The sequence below is a fragment of the Struthio camelus genome, chromosome 27, assembly GCF_040807025.1.
Source record: "Struthio camelus isolate bStrCam1 chromosome 27, bStrCam1.hap1, whole genome shotgun sequence".
NCBI classification, from domain to species: domain Eukaryota; kingdom Metazoa; phylum Chordata; class Aves; order Struthioniformes; family Struthionidae; genus Struthio; species Struthio camelus.
This window is the reverse complement of record NC_090968.1, coordinates 7,911,770-7,938,898: the sequence shown is the minus strand read 5'-3', so window position 1 is coordinate 7,938,898 and position 27,129 is coordinate 7,911,770. Positions and strand designations below refer to the sequence as shown.

General features: G+C 42.7%; 2 protein-coding genes and 1 long non-coding RNA gene across 8 annotated transcripts in view; 2 read left to right on the top strand and 1 right to left on the bottom strand.

Annotated features, from left to right (window-relative positions):
- VDAC3 (voltage dependent anion channel 3) overlaps positions 1–14,099 on the top strand; it is a 15,914-nt gene extending 1,815 nt beyond the window's left edge. For 3 of the 5 annotated variants that reach the window (XM_068920728.1, XM_068920729.1, XM_068920730.1), the window contains exons 2-10: positions 690–801; positions 1,899–1,970; positions 4,081–4,130; positions 7,611–7,763; positions 9,094–9,146; positions 10,772–10,999; positions 11,948–12,098; positions 13,261–13,318; positions 13,590–14,099. In XM_068920728.1, the coding sequence (XP_068776829.1) occupies positions 768–801; positions 1,899–1,970; positions 4,081–4,130; positions 7,611–7,763; positions 9,094–9,146; positions 10,772–10,999; positions 11,948–12,098; positions 13,261–13,318; positions 13,590–13,681 (891 nt within the window). In that variant the 5' untranslated portion in view covers positions 690–767 and the 3' untranslated portion in view covers positions 13,682–14,099. The remainder of the gene's footprint in view (positions 1–689; positions 802–1,898; positions 1,971–4,080; positions 4,131–7,610; positions 7,764–9,093; positions 9,147–10,771; positions 11,000–11,947; positions 12,099–13,260; positions 13,319–13,589) is intronic. The other 2 variants (XM_068920727.1, XM_068920731.1) reach the window with 1 other exon arrangement.
- LOC138062466 (uncharacterized) lies at positions 809–1,584 on the top strand. The gene is made up of 2 exons (XR_011136477.1): positions 809–1,179; positions 1,287–1,584. It is a non-coding gene; the product is annotated as an uncharacterized lncRNA (long non-coding RNA).
- On the bottom strand, positions 12,821–27,129 carry IKBKB (inhibitor of nuclear factor kappa B kinase subunit beta). 2 transcript variants are annotated; one of them, XR_011136475.1, is made up of 21 exons: positions 26,940–27,122; positions 26,745–26,839; positions 25,889–26,006; positions 25,080–25,149; positions 23,170–23,258; positions 22,605–22,694; positions 22,119–22,243; positions 21,669–21,776; positions 21,239–21,368; positions 20,592–20,786; positions 20,223–20,337; positions 19,733–19,856; positions 19,328–19,479; positions 19,156–19,217; positions 18,012–18,121; positions 17,523–17,742; positions 17,066–17,165; positions 16,730–16,877; positions 16,378–16,505; positions 15,542–15,632; positions 12,821–14,893 (listed from the first exon to the last, which is right to left on the bottom strand). XR_011136475.1 is itself a non-coding variant. In XM_068920722.1 (21 exons), exons 1-21 carry the CDS (start codon positions 27,042–27,044, stop codon positions 14,825–14,827), a joined length of 2,274 nt encoding a protein of 757 aa, XP_068776823.1. In that variant the 5' UTR covers positions 27,045–27,129; the 3' UTR covers positions 12,821–14,824. The 2 variants fall into 2 exon arrangements, 1 of the variants encoding a protein (XP_068776823.1); XM_068920722.1 differs by having other exon boundaries at positions 17,693–17,742; positions 26,940–27,129.

Genomic DNA, 27,129 nt, shown 5'->3' with positions numbered 1-27,129 from the left:
TAGAATAGACTGATGTCTTCCAAACTCTTTGAGTCAATAGGTCAACCCTAACCCCTCAAAAGTGTTGTGGCTCGCTGATGATCCTTGTTAAACTTGTAATTGAAAATAGGTGATGTGGTCTGGAGGTCAGCCATAAATCTGTAAGATTATGAAGTGATCCTGTCATCTTTTCAATAGCTGGACTGTTCCCTAAAAGCTAGCTGGGACACAGGAGCAAAATGCCATGGGAAATAGCATTTCTTTTCTTATTATGCTTGTGTATCTAATGAACTCTCATGCAGACAGTTATCTTTCATATGTTTTTTTGGCTGGGAAAAGTGAGGTTCACAAGCATATTAGGCAGTTACTGCATAGGTAGCATGCAGTACTTGCATACTAGTTAAAATGTCAAAGCATCAGCTGTGCTACCTAAATCTGAATTGCTAGGCTTTTGAAATGAGCAGAATGAGCTATTCTGACAAACCTATTAAAAAAAAAACAAAAAAAAACTAGAAATGTAAAACATCCGTTGAAACTTCTGAATTGAGAGATTTGTGTGAAAGGACAATGTTTTATAAGAAAGAAACTCTACTCCATAGCCACGTTGCCAAAACTATTCTGATAACTTCAATTAAGCTGTTGTAAAAGGACATATTCTGTCTTTCGTCAGTAATGATTCACTAATTTTACTTGTATTCCATGTTTGACAGGTAAAAAGGCCTTTTTACATATTCATATTGAGAAGTACCTGTTTTATGTCCTAATCTTCAGATAAGGAATCTGCAGAGATGGCCAGCTGTTTTAGATCCTCTAAACCCACAGGTATATACAGATAGATATATAGTACAGGTTAGTTACTAAGTTATTGTACATAGAGCATTTGCCCACCAGAGGATGCAGATCGTCTGAATGCTTCATTTTAGCGAAGGGCTAACTGTCTGAAAACCTGACTTAGCTAATACAGATACTGTTGCATTTGTGACGGAGAAGCTGAGTGCTTTGTAAAGCTATTTGGGTTTTGATAACTTTGTTTTTTAGAAAGCAATGCCAGAAGGTGCCGCAGGAATAGATTTCTTGTTATACAAAGGTCAAAGCAACATGTGTGAGATTTTTGCTGAAAGTAGGAGTCAAGACCGGAGCACCATCAATAAGAAATAGCGTACTAAACAGCAACGTTCCAATATATAGATGAAAGGAAGGGTAAGCAGCTAAAATGGTGGAAGAGGAGTGATGATTTCAGTGATTTGATGTATTTTGCTTGCATTATTATTTTATTAGATCACTCTTTCGGTCTGATATAATAACAGGTGAGGATCAGAGAGTTCTGGTGTCAGCTGTTGCTCCGCTGTTGGATGGAAGAAGTGGCCAACAGTTACCATTGAAATCAAACAAAAACAACATCTGTGATTGCTGTTCTTTTCTCGGGCAGGTGTATCTTTACATGTATGTGAACTTACTGTGGTGTGGGGAGTGCTAATGTGTCCTTGCTGTTTGGGGTCCTTGTCAGAAAAGTACCGGCGATGAAAAGAACGTTTGCTTGTTATTGGAACAGTGACGATGCTTCTCTTGCTTTTTTTTTTTTTTTTTTTTTTTTGTGATATAATAGCAGCATATGAGGCCTAGGTATGCAGTTGAATGCAATACTGCTCCTCGGGTTCAGTGATATTCAAATAGCGAATTGGCTTTTTTAACTTTATGAATTTGTGGTGTGGTGGTTTGTTTGTTTTTCTGGTAAAACAATATTGACACAAGGTTGACTTTTCCAAAAACTCTTCAAAGGTGTCTGTCTTGCGGTTCTGTCTCTCTGTAGCAGTGAAATACATAGAGGGTACTAGTCACACATGTTTATAAATGCTTGGGATACAGTTTAGATTTTATACTGTTATGTCTAGATTCTTACAACTTCCAATATGTTTCAGACCCAATGGCTGTCCCACCATCGTACTGTGACTTGGGAAAATCTGCCAGGGATGTATTCAATAAGGGATATGGTAAGTAACGTGACTGTCAGTTGATAAATGTTTTTCTTGGGAGTCTTGAAAAAAAAATTACAAAAGCACTAATATCTCAGATATCCGTTAAGTAGCTTGTGGTAAGAATTGAACTGAGGGATGGTGCATCTAGTCTGTATGGAAACTGAGGTGTGGCCGTGTATCGCGAACATGCTGCAATAAGCAAAAAAAAAAAGGGGAAAGTTATGATTTCTAACTTAGATTTACTTCATGTCTCTGAAGAATGTTGTGTTTTTCTTCTTCCAATTTTTAAGTTTAGAGGCATTATGTTGGTCAAGCACGCTCACGTGGATTGCCGTAGGAAACCATGCGGCAACAAACAGTTCTCTGAAACAGAATGATCTTTATGGTAATCAAAACAACCTCTTGTCATAGTTGAAATGATTTCACAATACTTACAGGTGGAGAAAATCATTTTTCAAAGAATCTTAAACGAGAAAGGTCGTTCCTCTGAAATGCTGTTCTTGATGCTCTACCTGTGAAACTAATGTAAATACTATACTAAGAGATTTACATATGGTTTGTAGCATAAGACAAGTACTGCTTCACTGTCACAGAGATGTGTTTTGATCCCATCATCTCAGGAGAAAAATTGCATATATAGTTTCTTGCCTCCAATATGAGGACTCCTTCATAAATGATAATTCTTCCTCTTCAAAGAATTTAAGTGAAGAAATTCTGACATCGGTCCCTTTGCTGGGAGCAGTACTAAAAATGTTGACTTTTTAATCTGATTTTGTGAGTGTGTAATAAACACTGAGTTTATATCTCAAGTCCATATGCTGTGTAAAATCAAAAAGATGGAGACGTTTTGGACTGGTCTTTGCCAGCATGAGGTTAAGGCTTTGTTAAAGTTCAGCTCAGGTTCTCTGCTGAGTGTCAGGTGTTCCAGGCTTTTCTGCTCTGTGAAAGGGCCAAGTAAATCTCTGGATTCACAGCGGATTAGAAAGAAGAGGGGAAAAAAGCAATGATATCTCTGTGTACAGCACTGGTTGAAGCAAGTTGAAAATATTTTTTTCCAAGAAGGGGTAAAGAAAAACTTCTGCCTTGTAGTCAGTGGCTAGAAAGTAAATTGAGTTGCTTAGAAGAAACTGTAACCGTATCGATGGATTCCAGTCTGCAAGCAGCTACAGAAGGTGGAGATGTTTGATGATGGGACAGCTGTTTAACCTGTCCAAATATTTTAAGAGCAGGTGGATCCTTTGAAATTATTGGTAAATTCCAACGAGAAACATGGTGCAAATATTCTTTGCCTCAGAAGTGGTAACTGCTTTCCTTTCTCTGTTCCACAGATATTAACAACTTTATCACTTCTTTCCTGACTTGCATCTCTCCTTGCTTTATGAATGCTAACCATTCATTTCTTTCCAATTGCTGGTTTGTTGGACAGATCTAAAAATGGATGTTTGAGTTTTGCTTCTATTTCAGTTTTCTGTTCCTGCTTTCCGTTTAGCTGTTGAGAAGGCAACTGCATGCCTGAAAGCTTGTTTGCTTTTTTCCCCCCCTACAAATAGTTGGTTTAGTAAATGATGAACCTGTGTATATAAACACTGATTTGCTTCTGGTCCGAGACTGTCACAGCAATGTCATCACTACTGCTACAAATATTGGCGTGAGTTATTAAGAAGCATGGCAGTTCCTATCGCTGGAGGTCTTTTAAGTCATGGTTATAGAATCTTCTGAAAATATGCCTTTGCTTATCAAAAATTTGCTAGAAATTGATGAGGAAAATCCAGAGTAAAAAACCTCTGGCCTGTGTTATGCATGGACATGGACTACGTGGCTGTAATAGTCCCTTATGTGCTGAAAAGTTACCGCTCCTTGCTAACCTTTTAAAGAAAAATAAAGAAAAACCTCCGTATCCTTTTAAAGAAAAAATTGCTTCTGCTTCAATATATCCTGTTGAGAAAGGAGCGCATCCACTTTGAATTGTCTGAGGCCTTAATCATTCCTCAGCAAGATCAACGCCTATTGAAATCGTAGGCTGCTTTCTGGCCAGTGTTCCCTGCCTGCTGTGCTTTGGAGTGTAGTAATAGGCTTTGTTTGTATGTTGTGGTAAAACAGAAGTTGTGTGTTCTTCTGTTTTCAGGATTTGGAATGGTCAAGTTAGAGCTGAAGACAAAGTCTTCCACTGGAGTGGTAAGTATTGTGGGGTTCCAGCATCACCACGTTGCAAGGGGAGGACAGATTCCTGAAATGGTAGCAATAATTTGCTAGCAAGTGTTGCTTTAGTCTTTCAGTTCTCACTTTAAAACCTGTGGCTAACTGATGTATTTCTACAATGATGCGTAGAACTGATATATCAGTACTTTTTTTTTCCTGTGGCGTGCAAGAATTCCACAACTCCAGACATTAGATTTCCTTCACCCTAAGTGGCTCTCACTTTGTTTATGAATGCAGATGAGTTCCTCTGCTGTTGTTGGCAGGATTTATAGGATTTTGACTTCAGACTGACTTTTTATCCAAAAGGCCAAGAAGACTCGACCTAACTTCATTTTGAGTCGTCTCCTCCATGCTTACCATGCAAGACTTAATTAAATATAAACAGTACTCCTACAGTACCTTTTACGTAGCATTTTAGAGCATTTTTATAAGCGTTAATTAAGCTTTACAGCACTTCAGATAACTAGAAAACAGTGTAATCCCTGTAATACTGATGGAGAAATAGAACTTAACTTCTTTGTGATTTCACAGGAAGACTTGCAAAGCCAGGAATGGATTTGGTGTTTTTTGGTTTCTAATGGCAGGCATATATTCTACACTAGACAGCCTTATTCTGGCACTGAGTCTCACTTCTGTGCATGCTAAGCATTCAGTGCTGTGCAGGTTGATTGGCCTGTGCGGCTTTTCAGCCTCTCTCATAATTATATTTGCTTGAGCTCCCTCCTTCTCTTGCCTTCGTATTACATAAATGGCTTAAGTCATTCCTTTAGTAAAAAGCTGCATTATTTTATGCTGTCTCAATTGAGTGTTTGATGGATTACTTGCATTGTGTAGCGGGCACACGTGGGCATGAGGAACTGTGTGGCGTCTCTATTGTGACTGAAATCAGTTACTGACATTTCAGAATATGCATAATTTTCCTGGCAGGAAGCTTTGATTCTCAAGTAATATGGTAATAGTCATCTACATTGTCTTCTGAATGTGACAGGCCACGCAGAACTATTCTTAAGTGCTAAAGCGTGCTTTTCCTTTTCCATGCAACTTTCACGTTGGATGTTTATCCAGCTGGTAAGAAAAGTGACTGTTTTGGTGTGGGGATTTTTTGTTGCTTTCTCTAGTAGGTTTTTCAATGGTCCATACTGTTTGTTATTTTTAGTCATGTTGTCATCCATGCCATGAAGTTTGACTGTGTCCGTAGCTCTTAATCAGCTGTATGATCCATGCATGTAGAGCCATTTGTAATCTCTGTCCAACGGTCCAAAAGAAGAACATGAGAAAATAGCAGGAGAGAAATCAAGGAAGTTTTCTACTGCTTCCAGCTTTGTGCCAAAGTGTGTCTAGTTAGCGTTTTGCTGCAACAAAATACATTTTGGGGATGGAGAAGAGTTTGGAAGCAGTGTGTGCGATCTAATTCATACTTGGGTACTAGCAGGACCTCTGCTTGTTTTGATAGAGAAATGCGTGGGTTTTTTTTTCCCCCTTGTGTACTTAAACTCAACCACTGTAGTTCTAAAAGGTTTTGAAGCAGTATACCAACTTTTTTACCGGTTGCATTTCTTTCTCAGACTGTAACGGGTTTGGCGTAGTAGGTGCATGGTGTTCTTGAAGATTTCCAGCCACCATGAGTGAATGGCCAATGAGAAGCTGGGCTTGAGTATTGATTCAGACTGGAGTGTGACATGGAGCCACACTGAGTTTGGGTAGTAGTTTCAGAACATTTCAGAAATGCTTCTACTGGAGATGGTGTTCAGTCAGAAGTCTCTGCTTTTGACAGTTAAAGACTGATGGCAGCAAATCTTGCCTGTGTGCCTTCCACTTCCAGAAGGAGAGCCAGTTCTGCCAGCTAGGAAAATCCTTTGGCTTTTGACCACAACACAGCAGAGTTCTTTTCTGTTTGTTTCCTTTTGTCTATTAAAAAAAAAAAAAAAAAGCATTTAAGCATTTTAAAACATTTTCTGTATCTGATCTGAGAAATAAATCAAGCCTTTTTGATAACTTACTTGCCCTAAGGTCAGGACAAAAAGTACTTCTAAGGTTTGATGCAGGTTTGATGCCTTTGCATTAAGTTTGTGGAACTGACATTAGAGGCGTGTGTAGTGAATATGTTTAAAAGACAGTCACACACTTCCGGACTTACATCATGTACTTTTGTTGTCTGGATTGACATGAAATAAAGTTGGTGTCCTTTGTTGTGGTAGTGCATTAGCTAGAGTAAATTTCGTGTTCTTTCCTGGTGTGCTAGGAATGTTATGGCAATATTTCTCTGGCACTCCAAAACCATTTAAAGACAGTCTTTATGCACTCTGCAAAGCCCAAAACTGTGAAAGTAATGTATTCACCATCCAGGAATACTGTCCTGGAACAAGCCAAATCTTAAAAGTTAGGGTTTCAAAGCTTGGACATGTTGGCAGTGGGTACTGTCATCTGTGAAGCACTGTATCTTACAATATTTGAACTTCAAAAGAGAGATGACTGGGAAATGTAATGGCAAAGGTTAATTACCTTCTTTCAAGGAAAATATCTGAGAGATGAGGGCAACTGAAATGAGATCAGTTCTCAGATGCTTCTTAAACCTTACCCGGTATACCTTGAGCTTACTGCCACAATATGCAAACCCATTGCCTTGTGGTCTGTTGCGCACGTAGCACTGAGTGGACTACCTCTGAGCGATTCCAAGAGGACAGATGTTCACGAAGACTTTGTGTCCCTTGAGTAACAGGAAGCTCCGATGTGTGGGGAATTCATCAAAGATTGTAGGAGAGTGTGTTGCACGAGAGTATATCTTACACGGAATGCAAAATTGTTGGTTCAGTTATGCTAGTCAGTGAAGGAACAGCCTGATGGAGAGATGTCAAGCTTCCAAGAGGGTCAAGTTACATTCTGAAACTATGAAGGATACCAGAGAGAAAAATTAATTTTTTTTCAGCTATTCATCTGGTAGCTGAAGTTGGATGCGGGATTGCATTTGTTGAGGGTAGAGTGGATTTCTAGAAGCAGTGTAAGAGGTTCTATTTGATATGCCATTGGGACAGTACTGCTAATATGATGCAGGAAATTAGAGAAATTTGTGAGAAAACGTAAGGATACAAGAAGCTTTGTATCCCAAGTGAGTACCTGTCTCTGTGTGTGCAGGGATCCGTGGGAAGGTACAGAGTGACTTGCTGAACGTTGTAATAACAATTGCAACTTCAGAGTAGAAAAATACAGCAAATTACTTTTTTGGCGGGGATAAGTTAGGAAAAAAGTGTGACAATAGGGGGAGCTGGGTGATAAAATAGAGATGCAGATGAAAAATAAGTGAAGACAACAGGTCTTTGTATAATAGCGCTTTTTGAACCCGAGCAAGTTTCAGGTCTCTTATCAGCTCATCTCAATAAAGGAAAAATCTGCAACAGAGAAGATATAGAGAACGCATGAAATATCTGAGTGCTGATTCTCATACCGTGCTCTTGGCAGGAATTTACTGCAACTGGTTCTTCCAACACCGACACAGGCAAAGCTTCAGGGAGTCTAGAGACCAAATATAAGATCAAAGACTGTGGACTGACGTTCACCCAGAAGTGGAACACAGACAACACACTGGGAACAGAAGTGTCCGTGGAGGATCAGGTAAGAGGATGTGACTATTATGAAAATGTTTCAGCAGCTGGAATGAAAAATTGTTGAGTTGAGCAGAAAACAATGGAGAGCAAAAGTTACGCTATCTTCTTTCTTTTCAGTTCTCCACATAGTTTTGTGCATCTGCAGAAAGCACAGACTGAGACAGCATCGTTAATCTTTTCTGTTTTTTTGGTGCAAGCATCCATCCCCCACCCCCACCCCACTTCAAAGTGCTGCTACATAATGATCCAAAGGCACAAAGTTACGGCAGATGTAGGCACATCAAATTAATGTGGTTGAAGGGAGTATCAGTGTTATCCATGCTGAAGGGGGCTTTTTGGTTTTCGTGCATGACCGCAGCAGTGACAGCTCTATGGCTAGAGTTGATCTTTAAACATAAACAAAGAAGGGTTTCTCAGTTTTAAGCACTCTTAATATATAAGGACTTAACTCTGGGTGCCTTTAAAGTTGAAGAGTACGATTAGTGTTTGCAACTTGGCATTGCATTGAGGAAAAACTTCCTGACTGTGAGGGTGACAGAGCACTGGAACAGGTTGCCCAGAGAGGTAGTGGAATCTCCTTCGCTGGAGATATTCCAAACCTGCTGGATGTGACCCTGGGAAATATGCTCTAGAGGATATGCTCTGGAGGTCCCTTCCAACCTAAACCATTCTGTGATTCTGTGCTTGAGCAAACAGTTTCTAGTATACAGCCATCTCAAAATATACAACTCCTTTTCAAAGGTGATGGCTTTATGCTTTTTCACTCAATGCTCTGTGGTGCCTGTGCTGCTGTGTGTTCGTCACTGTTTGCATAGCTATAGTTTTGCACTTTAGTCTGTGCTTTAAAGTGGAAATGGCTATCTCGAAATGAAGGTGGAACAGCTGAGCTAGGTACACTGTCTGCCCTATGAAGTAGTGCCTAGTGTCTTAAAGGGATACCCACAGATTCTGAGAGATTCTTGGGTTACAGTGTGGATTGATGGAACTAGAGAGAATAAATAAACACAAACTGAATACCTTTCTCTCTTGAATACAGTTTCTCCATTTTTTTTTCTTGTTGATGCTAGATTTGAAATCTGCCTGTATAAAAAAAACCCCGCATCTATGAAGTACCTGTTATCTTGCCTCATTTTGAAGGGTAAAGAAAGTCTATAAATTCTAATCACTTACCTTACAGCATCTTCAGATTTCTTTCTAAAATTATGTAGGCAACATTATGTTCATGTTTTGTTTTCTCTTTAGATGTGAAGTAGAGCTATAATAATGGAGGAAAAATTTAAAACAAAAAACATTTCAGTACAGTTCTGAGCAGATGACAACTTTGCTTTTCTTTGCAGTTGGCCGAAGGATTGAAGGTGGCCCTTGACACTGTATTTGTACCAAACACAGGGTAAATATTTTCTGTCACCTTTACCTACAGACTTCAAGAACTGCCCTGTTCTTCTCATTAGAGGTGCTTATTCTGGTCATGGTGTAAATGCTCAAAACTTACTGTTGCTGAATGCCATTTTCAAATATTGCAGGAGGCAGGAATTCTAGATCACAAAAAAAAAAAATCAAGAACTTTGTTCTGCAGGCACTGTAGAATATTTTGAAGGTGATGGATAATACTGGGCTCAGAAGAACAAGGTCTACAAATAATGACTCTTTGTCTTCTTGGCCATTTGCAAATTTGTCATTTCTGAGTAGGTGTTATACTTCTGTAACTCTTCCCTTAAATGCTTAGGTCTTGCTTGGAAAACTTAACTTGTGCTGTCTTTCTCGTGGTGGTGGTGGTCCTACTGCTGGCCACTCAGTGCCTTAGGAACACAAAGCAAAATTATTCTGCTTTCTGAAGGTTACGGGCAGAGTATTAAACAAAAGAAAAAAAGATGTCTATGCACAAGTGAACAAGGATGTAGACCAGCATAGGCGTTATGACAGGCAGTGGAATAATATAGGTTTTAAATACGGTCTCTTTTCTAGGCAATAAAGGAGGGGTTTTTATCTGTGGATATGCATGAATCTTGAGACGGCTTTGTCAATATTTACTAGCATTTCTTTAGTTTCAGGAAGAGCATATCAGAAAAAACAGTTTGATATACTGCTTGGATGTAAGGATTTAGAAAATGAGTTAAAGATGAGACACAAGGCCTGGAGTATGAGTGACAGGCAGCATCATGCTCTGTTTGTTGCTTGCAGTGGGAGAGAAAAGAGGCTGGGAGGAGGCTTAGAGAGGTGCTCAAATTTTGTCTCAGTTATGTTAAGCTTGAATTGGTAGCAAGATGAGCACAAAGACATGTTGGAGAGAGAGAGAAAGAAAGAGACTTACTTCTCCAAAGAGAGAGAGAGGCTGAGAAAAGAAGTGGATGATGGCTGGAGGATGAGGAACTTTGCTTTCAGAAGAGAGAGGAGGTAGGTATCCAGCAACACACACACACAGGAAATTCCCCCGGGATGCAGAAGAGCGGCTAGAACTGAAAAGGCTAAAGTATGTCATAAAAAACATTTAAGAGCAGACAAAGTGAATGAGAAATGACAACAGGCATGGCCTGTGAAGGAGCGGTGGAGAGAACGGAGCAGAAAAAAGTCCCTGAAGAGCAGGCCAGCTGTCTGTGTGAGATGTCATGGATGCTGCTGAAGGAGACTGGTGATGCCATAACATATTGCAAATACTTGTGTATAATAAAACTTGATGGCTTTTGAGCGTAGCCAGAAATATTTGTCTTTTTACTTCTTGAGGATTTTAGAGAGTTTGAGATGTTAGAGCAAAAGATGGCTCAACAAAAATATACATAATCCTGCTATCACCCTTATCCCATGCTCTCTCCAGTTGTTGTAACATTGTTTTGAGTGGGTGTTAACAATTATTTAATTTGCCTTTAGGGATACATATATATATGTGTGTGTGTGTGTGTGTGTCCATCATATGTGTTTTTATATATATATATATATATATATATGAGAATGATTAAAAAGATATATATTACATACTCTTATAGTATAAAGGATAAAATGGAACATTTCTCTCTGCAGGAAGAAGAGTGGAAAGTTGAAGACTTCCTACAAAAGAGAATATGTAAATCTAGGCTGCAACATAGACATTGATCTCTCTGGACCAACCATCTATGGCTGGGCAGTGCTAGGCTATGAAGGCTGGCTTGCTGGCTACCAGATGGCTTTTGATACAGCCAAGTCTAAGCTGTCACAAAATAACTTTGCCTTGGGATATAAGGCAGGAGACTTTCAGTTGCACACTAATGTGTAAGTATTAGCTGGGCCTTGGAAGAATGTTATCAGAGGAGCCAAACTAGATGAGTGGTGAGAATTTACTGTACCAGGTGAAAAGGTGCATGGAAAGGAGGAGGATGTTGATTTGATTGGTTTGAAGTAATTCACATTCTGTGCTTTCATTTTCAGTACAATTCAAGTGGGGATGGGGTGGGGGGGGTGGGGGGACTTTCCAGCTTCTGTTCATTTTCTGAGACCTTGTTCAGGGTAATTTTGGTTTTGTTTTTACAGGATAGTGGGGGTGGGGGAGAGAAAGCACTTTAGAATGTTTATTTAGAAAACTGGAATTAAAATCTGTTAAATTCACTTCTACTTTGGTGGTAGAAATAAAGGAGCCTTTGATTATGCTAATGCACCCTTTCACCCACAAGCAGAAAGTTTCTAGCTCAGAAATGCCCAAGGTGGAGGAGAGAGGTGTGTTGCATCATGCCCAAGTGTTTCCAGATGCCGTTTTAGCGTAGCTCTAGTCTTGGTGGTCACATGCACTGAGAATCTTTCAATTTTGTATATTTAAACTGCTCTCCCACAATAACAGTGTTTTCAGTCTCATTCCCATTTTCAGTGATTGTAAAAAAAAAAAAGGATAGCTGACTTAAGTCTCCCTCTGGCTTTGTTCCTTTATGCATCATTACAAGTAAAGTTAAGTTCTCTGCAGAATCACAAACCTTGTGGCTCAGCTGCTGGAAGGCCTCTTGCCATGCTGCAGCCTAAACTCGTGTTTTGGGTCAAAAGCATCGGCAGGAGTCCGAGAACTCCAGCTAGGAAGTAGATAGATAGGCATGGATCCATGAAAGCATTCAGACTGTTGGTTCATTGCAGAAGAGATAATGATCAAATGAGCACGGGAAAGGGAGGGTTACTCTTAAGGTTACTATTTCTAAACAAGGGAAGTCTTGACACACTTTTATCTATTACGAACAGGAACGATGGCACCGAGTTTGGTGGGTCTATTTATCAGAAGGTTAATAATAAGGTTGAGACATCAGTAAATCTTGCATGGACTGCTGGTAGTAACAATACACGGTTTGGTATTGCTGCCAAGTACCAACTGGATGAGAAGACGTCCATTGTGGTAAGAATTTTGTTACGTGAGCAAGCATTTCAAATAAGTTTCCTTAACTGCTGAAAATTAGTTGTATGAAGTAATTCCTTCAAATATTGTTACTGAGATACTGACAGATAGCTAACTGTGGCTTCTCTCGTGGTTCAAATTTCAACTAGGACATCATACGTCATATTATTTGTGAAACACGGTACAAAAAACCCTCAGGCACTCTTTCCCCTCTCTAGTGAAAGTCACCCCATGTGTCTGACTGTTGTGCTTGAGGCCTATACAAAATGTGTCTTCTTAAAAGCTAATACTAGTATGAAATCTGAGAGACACTTTAGTTGTCTAATTCTTAACTAATGCATAATGTACAACTGTAGCATTATAAACTGATAGGAGGTATTCAGCTGAGCTTATAGCCTTCTTCTAACACTGGCTTCTAACCCTCAAAAGTCAATCCAGGTCCTGAGATAAGTGTTATTACTGACACTTGAAAATTCTTGCAGAGATTTAAGAGGGGTGGGGGCAGGGAGAAATAGATTTAAATAGAGGGAGACGTCTAGGAGACAAAACATGTCCACCAGGGAGTGACAGTGAATTAAAATACGTAGGTACCCAGGGTGCTATTAAAAACTAAAGTAGCAAGCATTTGTTACACTTTAAAACAAGAATTAGTCCTGGGATCTATCTGCCAAAACAAGAATTAGGAAACACTGTTGTAAACAGATCAAAACTTAATAATGTAAAAAGAGGTTTGCAGATTCGTTTATTTGCTGCTCACTTCTAAAAAGTCACTACTAAACAATTTGTGAACACTGATTTGTGAGCAAGGCAGACTTTATTGGTTATTAAGGGACGGTAGTAACTAGGCATCTTAAAAGACGCAAAGAGACAAGGATGCGATAGTGAAGGACAGGAGAGCACTCTATAAGAATAATGAGCCACAATTTAAAGTGGGGGGGGGGGGCGTGGAATTAATACTCAAGCCTTTTACAACTTGGAGGTAAATTCAACTTAGAGGTGGGTAGACTGGAACTTTTTGTGGGGAAAAGGAAAAATTAGAATATACCTCTGCTGGAGGTTAGTCTACAAGTAGCTAGAATGAATATGTAAGCAGCCTTCTCGGGGCACTGAGGCAATGTTATCTGAGTATTTATACGAAGGAATGATTTCTTTTTCCCTGTAGGCCAAAGTGAATAATGCCAGCCTGATTGGAATTGGTTATAGTCACGCCCTTCGACCTGGTACGTAAGTCCTACTGGTATCAAGTTTAATTAGTACCTACGTTTATGGTTTACTTTAATTTCCTCTCTCAAACAGAATAGATAGATTAAAAAAAAAAAAACACTAGCAATCTTACATAGGTTCAGAGAAGTAAAGGATGGACCAAAGTTTCTATAGCAAATGAGAAGCATCGGTGAGGCTCAAGTACATTGAGAGAGTTGCACAAGGAGGCCAGTGCTGACCTGCATTCTATTTTTTTTTTAATATTGGTCTGATTGCTTGCTTTTCCAGGTGTAAAGCTGACTCTCTCAGGTTTGATTGATGGGAAGAATTTCAGTGCTGGAGGTCACAAAGTTGGGCTGGGCTTTGAGCTGGAAGCTTAATGCAGTTCTGAGTAAAGCAACAGGTAGACCCTGAGAGATGAAGGAGCAGCATAGCCAGAGTGTTTTGGCCTTAACATTACTCTGAAATTTCAAGAAGTGTGAACTTTTACTCTTCCAAAGAATTGCTTTAACCCAACGCTGAAGTTCAGAAGGTGCAAACACCCCAAGGAAGATACTTGAAGGCACGCATGGAAGTTATGTTTGTGCCACATTTCACTTTAGTTTCTCACGTTTTAAATGGGCTCCTAAAGACAGCATAGCATCTTGTTACAAAGGAAGAAAATCCCCCGTCTCTCCTCTAGTATATTGCATCCTGCATGTCTTACACTTCACAACCTTTTATAGAAATTGTCTCTGTGTTGTAGTGGAAACTTGGTTCTTCATCAGAACGAAATAAAATGCCACAGTTGGAACATAACGTGTTTGTGCCTCACTCCTTATTAAGGCTCAGATAAGCACAACAGTGTAGAGCACAGTTTCTGGGAGTATTTTGTAGCACTTTAAATACAGTGAACAGGTATACAGTTTAACAAATCATTTGCAGTTTATCTACGCTCGCTATGCTCTCTAGGATAACATCCTTACCTCTCACGTTTCAGAGACCTGCACCATGAAAGCAGCTTTTTCATTAAAATTGTATTGATGGTATCAAATAGAGCAAACCAAAAGTTTACACATACCAGATATTCCGTTCCCATATAGGAAACAAGTATTAGGTAAGTACAATATTACTCTTAAGGAAAAAAGTGCAAATCGGCAGAGTTAAGAAAATAAGTTCACAGTTCAAGTATATTAGGAAGGTGATTATCTACTGGTGACTGTGCAAGCTGATTGCATAAGCTGTCCACTGCTCATTAGAAGGCAGCAAAACAATCAAGTATGATGCCTAAGGGAAGATATCTAAGGTCAGGAAGCAAGAATATCTGTTATCTTCAGGCATGATTAACAACTTTTTCCAAGCAGGCATTTTGTGCTCTATCCTCGTGGAAAAAAGTGTCTTGAGACTCGGACGTTAAAAGCTAGGCCATGTGCGTCACATAAGCAGTAGGTGACAGTAGAAGGAGGCACTTCCCTTTTCAGATGCAGCAGCTTATCACAGTTGGCTTCTTATGTAGCATATCTTCAGATGCAACTGAAGTGACTTTACATTTGGTTTTGTTCTGGACTGTTTCTTTCTTCTACCTGAAGCTGCAGCCAGCTCCAATCTAGAGCCTAAAGAATAAACAGTTACACCACAAAGTTCCAACACACGCTTACAGCTGAGACTACTTCCCCTTTGTTCCGGAAAAATTTTAAATAATCAGATTTTAAAATTTTACTGCAAAGAAATTGCTCAAAATAATTTCAGAGTGAATCCTTTAATTTATTTAAAGCAAAACCTTAAATTATTTGTTTTCCTCAATATTTTCGACAATCTACTTCAGTGAAAAGCCCATCCTCATCGCCCCCTACACTTTAGCCCTTTATTCCTGGCCCGTGTACTGCCACCACAGGAAGATCCTGCTTGCCAAACTGCACTTCTACGTGTTTTTTTTTTTAAAAAAAAAAAAAAAAAAGCCCAGTCCTCTATCTCCCCATGAAAGAGGAAGCCCCAGTATTTCCAGTGCTGTATTGTTCAGTGCAAAGTCAGTCCCCAAGGCATGGCTCCCATTCCCTGCATGTAGGGAATGTGTTGGTGAGCAGTTCAGATAGATAGGAGACTGAGGGTTTGCCTCTCCCACAAATCCTACTCTCCCTTAGACAAGAATAATACATAGATTTCTATTAGCAAAATCACTTATCGCTAGGAAAGGTGCACGGACAGAAGTCGGAAACCATAGATTTCCACAGTCTATTTATACAAAAACAGCAAAGTGTTACCATAAGGCTCTGGTCCTGGTCCTTCATTGTGTCGTGCATCGCATTTTCAAGTTGGCTACAGAGTTTCTGTGATTCCAACAGTAGCTCCTCACTGAAAGGGACAATTGTTATACACTTATTTTCCACTGAAGTTTTGTTTAAAGAAATGCTGCCGCTATCTTGGATGAAGAAGTATTTCTCAGCAGGTATGCTGGCACTGCACTTCACGGAATATTAACCTTTATCAGTCAGCTCATAAGCTGATGATTCACATTGCTACTGGGAAAGTTGGTGGCATCCCCACATTTACTGGGGTTGAGGAAAGAAAGTGTGTGTTCTAGCTGGAATCAGGTTTTTATTATATCAACTCACTGTTAGGGAGAAAGTAACAAAACAGCCTTTAAAATAAAAGATTAAATATCATACGAGCAAACAAGCCAAGGCCTGTCGTTACAGAACTACAAAGGAACAGGGCTCCCTTTTAAGTAAGCCAAAATTTTAAGTGCTTGGTTTAACAGGCTCTCCTTCATGATACAGCCCAGCTACCATTGCCTAACATGATTACGCTCCACCAATTCTTGCTGGCACTATACTTCAAATAAGCACAACCATTTCAGATTAAACGAGCCCCTATCTTTCTTTTCAGGGCAGGGAGGTGAACCTAAACGTTATTCCCAGTTGTTCCTAAAGGAAGATTCACAAGCCCCAGGAAGTCCAGCTGTGGGGTAGAAAACACTGTTGACAGCGGAGGCTGAACACAAAGCATAGAACGTAAGAAAGCCTCTATTTCACAGCAGCACAAGGTTGGGGATCCTGCTTTAACATGAGCAGCTACACAACTCCAGACTTCATCTCACCTTTTTCTGATAGACTCTGGTAAATTGTAGGTTCCAGAAGGAACCTGCAGTAGCAGCTGACCGGGGCTACTAAGTCGTGATGTGTTCATGCTCTCTGGACTGCCAGTAACAGGACCACGTACTTTACTCTGAAGAAAAACACAGTAGATTCAGATTGCAGTTATTTCAACTTACTTCCAGCAGTCAGGAGTATAAGAACTCAGAGCTTGGCTTTAACCCTGATACAAATTAATGGCAAAAAGCAACCATAGGATATACTCTATTTACTTTTTTTTTTTTTTTTTAAAAACTCTGTGCTACTTAGCCTAAAAAATATGGTTTTACTCAAAACCTTCTTTCTATTTCCACTTACACAAGCAATTTTCAGCAGGTTCCACAGTTCTTTCTGTCGTTTCTCCTGAAGCCTAACAACTGTATTCTCATCTTCATTCATCAGATTCATCACTTTCTCCACTCTAGGGAACAATTCCAGTGCCTTCTGCTTGCAAACTACAGTTTTACTGCAAAAAATAATCACGTCACACATGGGCAGCTGCAGTAGGGGAACTTTTCTGAAGTTCCTTATCCTCTATAGCACTCAAATCACATGAACTGTACACATTGGATGTTTAACCTCTAGAACAAAACCCACTGCTGAAAGAGAGAATGCTTTCTCCTCGACCCTCAATAACAGTTGACTCAAGCTCACCTGAGCTGAGCATAAATGACCCGGACTTTTTTTTCAAAGGTCTGGATTGCCTGTAACAGCAGTCGTACTATTTCTTGGCTGTCACCACTGGTCCTCTGATCTGAAATAAGAGTCAGAGTAGAGCACAGGTAAGTAGGCTCATAACACACACAGGGAGACGATTCTTAGTGGTTTGTTTCCGCTTCACCTTTCATCCTGAAACATCTCAAGTTCAGGGCAGGCAGGTGTGAGTGGGATGAAGTGCACTGGATTTTTAGCTACCCTCTTCAAAAAGATGAGGGTTAGAAAGCAGAATTGGAAGGATAGGTCTACGGCCTTGGGGCTGTATAGCCGCTGAAAGGAACAACTGCCAACTGCCCTTCATGCTTCCTACATAGAAACATAAGCAGCAGCAACTTGCTCTGAGAAGAGCTCAGAAGAGTCTCACAGGAAGAGGTGGCAGGAAAGCCAGGCTTGCCTGGTTTAAAGTTGACTCACTGACTCCCTTCTCCAAAATAGTCAAGTCTAGAGGAGTCCATATGCATCTAGTGTATAGCCATGCCTGGAACGCAGAAAAAGTTCCCTCGATGATCTCCAGGGTTAGAACCCCTGCAGAGCAAACTGACCTTGAACTAAAACGTCTTTTACCTCTTGGCTTCTCTCTCAGCCTCCGGTACAGCTCTCTGGCTTGTTCTTCTCTGAAAGAAAGAGTTACAGAGCAAAAAGCAACTTCTTCAAGACCCAAATCACGAACAGTTACTTCAGTAACTCAGGTCTTTCATACACCAGCCTGCAATTTCAGACTGACAGGCCAGGAGGCAAAAAATATCTTTTAGTGTCATATTAAGTCCTGCCAGTCTCCCATAATTTTGGCTGGAGATAGCACCCCCATTGCTCTGCAGGGAAAAAGGAACTAAGCTACACTAGCAACACTCCTACACACGAAGTTCAAGACGGTTCCACTCACAAATCTTCCAGTGTTCCTCCTTGTTTACGACCCAGTGGGCTTCTCTGCAGGTCCACAATGTCCGTCTGCAAGGCCATCATCCTCTTCACTAGCTGATCCACATCATCCTCCTGAAAGCAGGGCAGCACATAAGCAATGAGACAGTCTCATACTAAGAGACACTACCTCACTGGCTCTTCCTTTCTCATTCACATTTCCAAACACTCACATCAGCAAGATGCAAACAGCAACCCTAGACAAAAAGGAATGAGAAAGTTTTAATTTCCATTCAAGGAAATAAGCTTGGCGCTCTGGGATAAAACGACTTCCAAGAACTTTTCCATGCTAAATTTGGCCAGTGAAAGAGAGCCACTGAAGGGTCAGACTTCACAGTAAGCGTACTGCTAGTTGCCGTGCTCTCACGCTTCCTTTTCCTTGGCCACGCTAGCTGATATTCTCCCATCCTATCCACCTCTGCTCTTCTCCTTCTTCCTCAGTGCACAACCACAGCCTGCCCTGGCACCCCAATTTCTGCTTTTCCCCTGAACTTGCTCATATGCAGAAACATAAACTGCCACTTGTCAGACAGTCATTCTGCCACTCTGCCTCCTCCCACTGGAGAAGGCCCATGCGTTGGCAGGGAATGAAACGTTAACTAGTCACATTTCTCTTTCCATCTGGGACAAATAGTCCTTGGCACAGCTGGCAGGGGTTAGGTTGTCTTACATCAGGAGGCTGACTCCCTTAGGGGGAGCAGGTGAATAACGCGCACCAAGAATGGGAAACCACTGTCCTTTAAAGCATCAGTATTGAATTTTGAAATTCTTGTGTTTGATCATCTAATTGTTCACTTTCCCATTTGGTCTTAAGCTACTGTTCCAGATCCTCTTTTCAGTTATCCTGCTAAAACTCTCCTGGCTCTAGGATTGGTTAGAAGGACATCCGAGTGCAATCATTGCAAATTCTCCTCTCACATTCCTCAAGATCACTTTTTCCCTGTGTCTTACAGAGAGATCCGTGAAGTATTGGCAAGGAAAAAAGGATGCAGTCCAAACCAAGACAGTGTGATGTCTGGAGTCAGCTCAGAAACAAGTTTTTATTTAAGGGAGGACAATGACAAAAGCCTCTTTTCCTTTAGGATAAGGAGGAAGCTCTAGAAACATACCCGCCCACAGAGTTCCACAGCCTGCTCCATCTCTTTCCAGGCAAACAGCAGCTTCTCAGAAGCTACAGGAACAAAAGAGAGATTGCTTTTCTTAGGTTCATACAGGAAAAGTGAGGTACTATACTGGGGCAAGAGGCAAAAAAGGCCTCTGTTTGCCTGATGCAATACTCACTAATTCCAAATTCAATCTGCTCTTTATACTTCTCCAGATCAATTTGGATGCTTGTTTTAAAGAAGTCCAGCTTTGCTTTCAGCTGCTGGGAAAGGGAGGCCATAGAATTCTTCATCTTTGAGAGGGTACTATTGTAACGCAACAGATTCATCCTGCAAGGACAAGAGGGTCATATTACGTGTCCAAACTATAAACCCAGACTTCCACAGATAGCAAAAGGAGATAGTGCTGAGTGTAGCAAAGACCTTAAAGGCAGTTGTGTCAGAGAATACAACTCAGCTTTTCATTAATTGTAAACAGCTCCGCTCGTGGGCTCCCCCCTGTAACAGAGTCCCATTCCTGCCCTTTCCCTTTCACAGGGTAGCGAAGGCAGAAATAAGTATTCTAGAGAGACTGCCACCATACATGGCTGCTCGCTGTCCCTGCTGAAGCCGGTTACAATCCTCTTTCAGCATCCGGATCGTGTGCCAGATCTGACCCCACACTTTCCGCAGCTGGAAAAAGTGGAGATTCTTCTTTGGATCCTGAACTGGAAACAAAGGGGCAGGGGAGGGAAACGTATGTATCAGCATGAAGCCTCAAAGTAGCATTAGCACATGACAAGACAGACCAAAAAAATCATTCCTTTGAAGAGCACATAGCCAAGAGTCTACCTCTTGCAGTCTATAGTTGGCTATTCCCTGCGGAGCTCCTCCCAGCATATCGCAATCTAACCCTTCCTTCCCCCAGTTATTTTGACAAATGCAATGAATGCTATGCCAGTCTGTTTTACTGCTTCTCCAGGCCCAATAGGCAAAGGCTCTCGCTCCTGTGCATGTGGTACAGACCACAGAACGTAGGCAGCCCTCTCTCACTGGAGAGATCCTCCCACATCCACACTAGAGACAATCCTTACGGATGCAGTCAACGCTTTCTGGGTGAGGACGCAAGGCAACCTGAGCCTCATAGGAAACTTTCTGGTTATCAAAGAGGAAGAGGAGGTCTGTGTCTGTAGCTGCAGCATCATTCACCTGCCAGAGACAAAAAGACCCAACGGAGTTCTCTCACAAACAGTAATCCTCAGTAACACTACAAACAGAACGTTCCTCTGCTGTGGAAAACTGAACGCCAAAGGAAATAGGGCGCCTATTTTGCAAAGGGTTAGCTCTGTGCGGTTACTACAGCTAAGGACTGCCAGAACAGCAGGGAGATCTGCTCTGCTCCCAAAGAGGGAACAGTGCTCACTGATTCATTGAGCGGCATGGATGGGAACATCCAGACTCACCTTGCTATCAGCTATATGCTTAGTGGTCAACTTCTGAGGAAACAATGCGAGTCCTGCTTCCTGCAGTAGCTCCTGGTCCTGTTCTGGGATTCCAGTATCTAACTGGATCCTGGCCTTCACAGTCTGCAGAGTCTCCTCCTCTGTTACAGGGTAGGTGTGTACAGTTCCCGTAACCATGTTCAAAACATGAAGCAACTACAAGAAGAGCAGTGTGACATGAGAAGAGCTGGAGATGCACAAGTCATGTTTGAGCAGAGATTCCAGGCCTGAGACACCAAGAACCACCAAGAAACCGTTTCAGAGCACTTGGCAGGGCTCAAGAAGTCACTTCACAGCTACTTCATAACATGATCCTTGTCCCCCATCAGCTGAAAGCAAGGCCACATGGCAATTAAACAGCTTCAGCAGCAGAATCCTCTGCCAGAGCACAGAACCAAGCACGTGGAGAAGCTATTTACTAATCCAAACAAGCTCAATAAGTATTTCTCCTCAAATAAGCAAGAGGAAAACGCGTGCCATTAGCTGTCATCCTAAATGGGTTTCTGCGCTGCTCCTCCTCCTAGGCCTATGAATCGTCTCTTCCCTCATAGGCCAGGGACACTTGCTCTCTGGAAAACCGTTCAGGGGAATCCAGGCCCACTGCTCACCTTCAGGTTCAAAATGTCATCCAAAGCTTTGAAACACCCATTGGGTCCATACGTAGGATCTGTACCTCTCTGTCGCGGGTGCCACATTAACATGAGCTGTAGCCATTTCTCCAATCTCCCAGCCAAAACGCTGTAGGACCAAAATAAGAAGGGGGTCAGAAAAGACTAAAGTGCACTTGCAGCCACCACATGGCTTGGTTTCTGCGGGAGGACTGACACACAAGTCCTTCTTCTGATCACCAATCCACTGCTTAGAACGCAGAAATAGAGGCCCTCTCTCATCTACGCAAGTCCACTGAGGGACATCATCACTGTGTTATGCATTCTTCCTAGCCACAGATTAACATAATAAAGAATGTAATATAGACTTGGTTCATTCTAAGAAGAAACAGTTTATCCTCGCACGGCAGAACAGATTTCCAGTCCTCACCTGTTTAGATTGTTTGGGTACGGTAAAGTGCTAGAAAATTTGACTTCTCCAGATAAGTCTTCTGAAACGACAATATCCAACTCACTCTTCTGTCGCACTTTTGTATGCCTAATGAATTCAAGCAGGTACAGTGGTGAAATAATCACTTGTCTTCCCCAGCATGCACATTAGTAGACTCTTACAGCTACTCTTAACAGATGTTATCCAGATGCTGCTTTGGGTTCTGCTATCTGCCCTGCAGGAGTTAGTCCTGATCCCAAAGAGAAGTATCAGAAGTGCTGAACTTGCTCAGGGAGGTCAATAAACTCCAGTAAAGGGACCCATTCTCCATAAGGCAAGAAACAGGAATATTAATCCCCCCAAAAATCCAGGGGCTACACCCCTACTTCACATAAACAGGACAGTGGTATTGTATGCACTACTCTTATCACCGGGCCCCACGTCACTCACCATTGCACTGGCTGCCAGTTGGGTAGGAACGGTCGGAAGCCCGTAATGCACTCAAAGGCTAGCGTGCCAAAGCTCCAGTAATCCACTGTCACTGTATACTTCTGCTGCTCCAACAGCTCTGGAGCCTGAGACAGTTCACACACACACAAGAGACAAAGCCATCCTTCTCTCAGCTCTCTGCCTCTTAAGAGCTCAATAACATTTGTACAACATGTTACAAAGACCGTGCTGAACACTATCTCTCAAGAGCTTTGATATCCTCTCAGAGTGGATATTGCAGGTTAGTGGCACTCCTGCTTCTTATTTACAACAGAAATAGCTAGCAGACACCGTGAAAACGCAGTGTCAGCAAAAAAACAATTACCTTTCCTTGCTACAGCTGCCCAACTGCACCCCCTTCTCAGACAAGTATTTTGCCCAGCTAAGTATACTCTTGATTGCATCCCACAATGTGGTAGCTGCTCTTCAGCCAAATTCCTTCCTTACCAAGTACTGTAGTGTCCCAACGAAGGAAGTGCACAGGCTGCCCTGATCCAACTCCTTAGCATAACCAAGGTCGATGATTTTGTGTATTAACTGAAACACACAGCAAAGAGCAAGGAATGGGGAAAAGTTCCCTTAAAAATATACCACACAGCAGAGAAACCAAAAGTTCAGCTCTTCAAATCCATGCAGGAAAGGTGCCAATGAAGAGATGCAGGAGGAAATAGGAGGCTCCTGCAGGTTCCTAAGACCAGAGGTACTTACAATTGCCATTGCTTGATACGCACAGAGCTAGAGATGTTACCACTACTTCAGACCTTTGGCCAGTCACTACAATCAGATTCATTCATCAGTAGTTTAAGTTGAAATGCCAGGTATTACCAAAAGTCTAATACAACCTCTCATCTCAGTTGCACACAGAATACTGTTTCTCTGACACAGAGCTCTGAGCTAGCTGCTATCCTGGGTTGAGAGCTCTTACAGAGGGATCACTGTAACTGTCTGGCACGTGCATGTTCCTCTTACACTGACTTGTCTGGGCAGCCAGAGACACCTGGTTCCTGCTTACCCTTTGCTCTCCTTGCTGCAGCACAATGTTCTCTGGTTTCAAGTCTCTGTGGATGATCCTGTTTTCATGAAGGTACCGGAGAGCAGAAGCTGAGACACAGAAAGAGCCATTTGTTAGAGCGCAACTAATGGTACTTGGCAAGATCTCAGTTAAGGATGCATTTCTACATGGTATAAGCACGGCTTTTGGGTCAAACCCGGTACAAACAATTGACCAATGAAATACCAAGCGCAAGAAGAAAACCAAGCGTCAAACATTTCTGGACACAAACAGAACTTGCTCTAGTGGCAGCTGTTTTTCTTTCCTGAAGTAGTCTCATTTCTCCCAAAATCTTCTGATGAACCCCTTCCCAGATGCTGAGGGTTAAAAATTATAACAACTGCGCACAGAAGCAAGGTATGTATTGTGGCCAAAGTGGCTATACTCAGCTTTTCTCAGCACATCTCTTTCTTCAACAGATCCAAAGGCTGCTCTACCAAAGACTTTGTTCTGTCCTGTCCACAAGCTGTTGTTCTGCCCCATTTCACCTGCAAAATTCTTCCTAGGAAATTTCTAGGTAACATACAGTCTCTGCTCACAACCACTGATACCCTACAACTCACAGGCTGATAAATTCCATCTACATTGGAAAGATAAAAACTTCATCTTAAGAATAGTAAAGCAGAATAAAAGCCCTGTATTTCTCACACTTGGTCAAGATAATACCTTAACATATCTCCCATTTTGTGGGTAAAAAGGAGGGTTTTAGGAAGACAAAACCTGGTAGCGTTTCTACAGTTTGTGCTTTTCAGGGCTGATTCGAGCCTGAGCCAGAAGGACTCACTCTCTGCTCTTTGGGACTTCATGTCCCTTCTGACAGTGTTGCGTTCCCAGATGCAGCTATTCAGAGTGGAATGATCTGGCTGGACTTTCAGGAGTTATCAACAATATAGCCTTCTCCTGAAGGACAGTAACCCTAGGAAGACCAGCTAAGCAGGGATTGTAAGTGATCCGAAGAACAAGTTATATCAATAGTTGAAAATGGTTCTGCTTGGTTGTGGTTCGGATCGCACAACTGGAGATTCAGAACCGTCCCTCTTGCCATATACACACAAGCACATAAACACAAACTGCGCTCTAAACGTAACCTACCACTGTCTCCGGTCAGTTCTAAGTATCTTTTCCTGGTCAGGAAGGGGGTAAAAGAATGCAGACAGCAGAGTACAAATGCTCTGGGAACATAAAGGACAGGAGATTCTGCCTAGCAGTAGGAGTACTAATGAACACGTGTTCCTCCTCTTGCCACAAGCTCGCTTTCTAAGGATCAACATGCCCCAAAACCACTTTTTGAATCTCTTCTCTTTAAAGCCTTAGCACCCGTCCACCTGCTTCACCTCAGCTGTGACCCACATAACAATAGCCCCCGACAACAACATAGCTTGCTAAAACAACAAAGAACAACAATCACCAGCCTGAAAGTCTCTAGACAGCTTTCTCTAATCTTTGCATCACACTGCAAACATCAGAACTGTCTCAAATTCCACATATTGGTGGCCCAAATGCTAATGGAAAACAACTGATCACACACACTCTGCAGTCCTGTTGATGAGCTAATAAACTGAGGGTGGAGAGATGATGTGCAATATAAACTGGAGTCACTTGGCAAGTGTTCAGCTATCCAGAACCTTCCAGGAAATCCTGAGTAGCATTTTTGCTGGGAAAGAAAATCCATCTCAACACTGGAATTTCAAGAACGGAAAAATCAGAGGTTAGCTTTCTTGGAGAGGACAGGCAGAACAAGACCGGAAGCAAGTATACCACTCAAGGGCCTAAGATGGAGCCATTAAGGTCACTGTCACATAGCCTTCAAGTGGATTCAGCAGTAAAGGGCTTCCACAGTTGGGACAACTGAAGATACTAATAACACTTACCAATATCAGACAACAAGATGAGAATAGCTTCTTCCCGCAAGCCACAGCAATTTTCCAGCTGATTCAGGTACTGCAAGAGAGCAGCACAGAACATAGGTAATCTTTCCCTCTTGTGTCCTAAGCGAGGGTCTACATCCCATAAGCTCTCAAGAATGTAAGAAGCTCCAGTGACAGCAAGGAAATGGGACTGGGACCTCTGGTAGCAATAGTTAGAGCTTAAGACCTTGGTCTATCCTGGAGAGGAGAAAGGGTGGCTAGAATAAATCAGTATCACCTCCATCCTCTTCCTTCTACCATCTCCACCCTTCATAGCCATTTCCCCTGTGCCTTGCATTATCAGCTCTAATCTCAGCTGTACACTCTGGGCTTTATCTACGGGCAAGTTATAGCAAAGGTTAAAAAAACACCAAGATCAGAATGGCCACAAATTATTTTTTCCTATGACAGATAGAGGTTTATCAGTTCCGGGAAGGATAACGCCCACAGATCTGCCCTATGATGCTCTTGGCCATGCTCACAGCCTGTCGTACATCCCTCTCACACACCCTCATCCTCTACATGCAAATTCCACAACCTATCACTTGTGGCCAGACAAACATAGAAAGTTTCAGAAAATATTTAAGTTTTTAGAAACGGAACTTTTCCGAGAACCAACCCACCAAACGTTGTAGCTACCGTGACATGAATTTGGAAGCAGCAGGGGACAAAAACAGAGCTTTTATACTCTGAACTAAACTTTTCTGAAGACAAACCCCAGGTCTCATCCTGCTGAGGCCCCTTAGTCACCATCTCCATCCCAGTGACCTCACCTTGCGGAGGTCTCCACCTTGGCAATACTCCATGGCCAACAGTGGCAAGTCATTTGGTGCAAGCTTCTGCATCCCTTCAGGGACATCACGGGCAGCCACTACATTGGGATGGTTCAGCCTAGGGAGTGGAAACGAGGCACATATACATATCACCTCAGCCACGGCAGAAACCTGAAAGCTGATCATTCTACAAGAGCTCCACAGCTTCATGTGCACGTGTCACTCTAAGCCCTACAGGGACGTTAATCCTTTTAGAAACCGAACCAGTGCATTCTCGAGGCCTGCAGTTCACTCATCCTTCACAGACCTAGAGACTCATCTCAACTCTTTGCATTCAGGGCACAGCGAGCGCGCATAGCCTCAGTGCGTGGTCAGTGCATTCCTCCAGTGAACAGGCACAACGGATCTCGGCAAGGCCTTTTCCTGTAGCTCCGAGGGAGGAGTCTAACGCAGCCTGTTAGCATCCTTCAAAAAAGATCCTACCTACTTTCAGGCTACTGCATCCCACACAAGTAATCCAGCGTCTTGAAAGAGAACCCAACAGAAACATTAAGTCAGGCCAAAGAGCAGCCACGCTGCAGAACTGTTATAACACTAGAGACAGCAGCACAACCTCTGGAGAACGAAGCCTTTAAACCTCGAGACGCAGAAGCTGAGAGAAAACACAACGCAAGGTTTTCTTGGGCGCGCCCCCGGCTCCTAGGCGCTGGCCTCCGTGGAGGGGTAGGCTCGCTCCGGGGCCGGGCAGCGGGTACCGCCTGCCTCTCCCGCCGTTCACCTCAGCGCCGCCGGGAGCGGCAGGCCGCGCGCAGGCCGCGCCCCGGCTCGGCGGCGGAGCGGCCGGCCTCGCCCTCACCTCTTCATGATCTGTATCTCCAGCGCCCAGCGGTCGCGGTTGCGCGGGCTCAGCTCCTGCCGGCACTGCTTGATGGCCAGCTGCTCGCCGGTCTCCTGCGGACACAGCGCGGGCTCGGCTGAGCGCGGCCGGGCCGGGCCGGGCCGGGCCGGGCCGGGCCGGGCGAGGGGGCCCGCCGCCGCCGCCGCCGCCTACCTTGTTGTGCCAGCGGATGACGTTGCCGAAGCCGCCGGTGCCGAGGCGCTCCTTCATCTCCCAGGGGCCGCAGGTCTGCGCCTGCAGGGCCGGCGGCCGGCTCATGGCGGGGCCGCGGCGCTCCGGCTCCGGCTCCGCAGGGCCTGGGCCGCGGCTGCGTCCGCTTCCGGCGCCAGGGGCACGTGGTGCG

Bases quoted from the DNA above. Each gene is read 5' to 3' on its own strand.
- IKBKB (XM_068920722.1), bottom strand. From the start codon at position 27,044: ATGAGCCGGCCGCCGGCCCTGCAGGCGCAGACCTGCGGCCCCTGGGAG. The intron at 21,777-22,118 runs GTGAGTGACGTG...TGAATTCATTAG, and splicing joins AACTGGCAGCCAGTGCAATG to GCATACAAAAGTGCGACAGA. The intron at 19,218-19,327 runs GTGAGTATTGCA...TTGTTCCTGTAG, and splicing joins GCAGATTGAATTTGGAATTA to CTTCTGAGAAGCTGCTGTTT.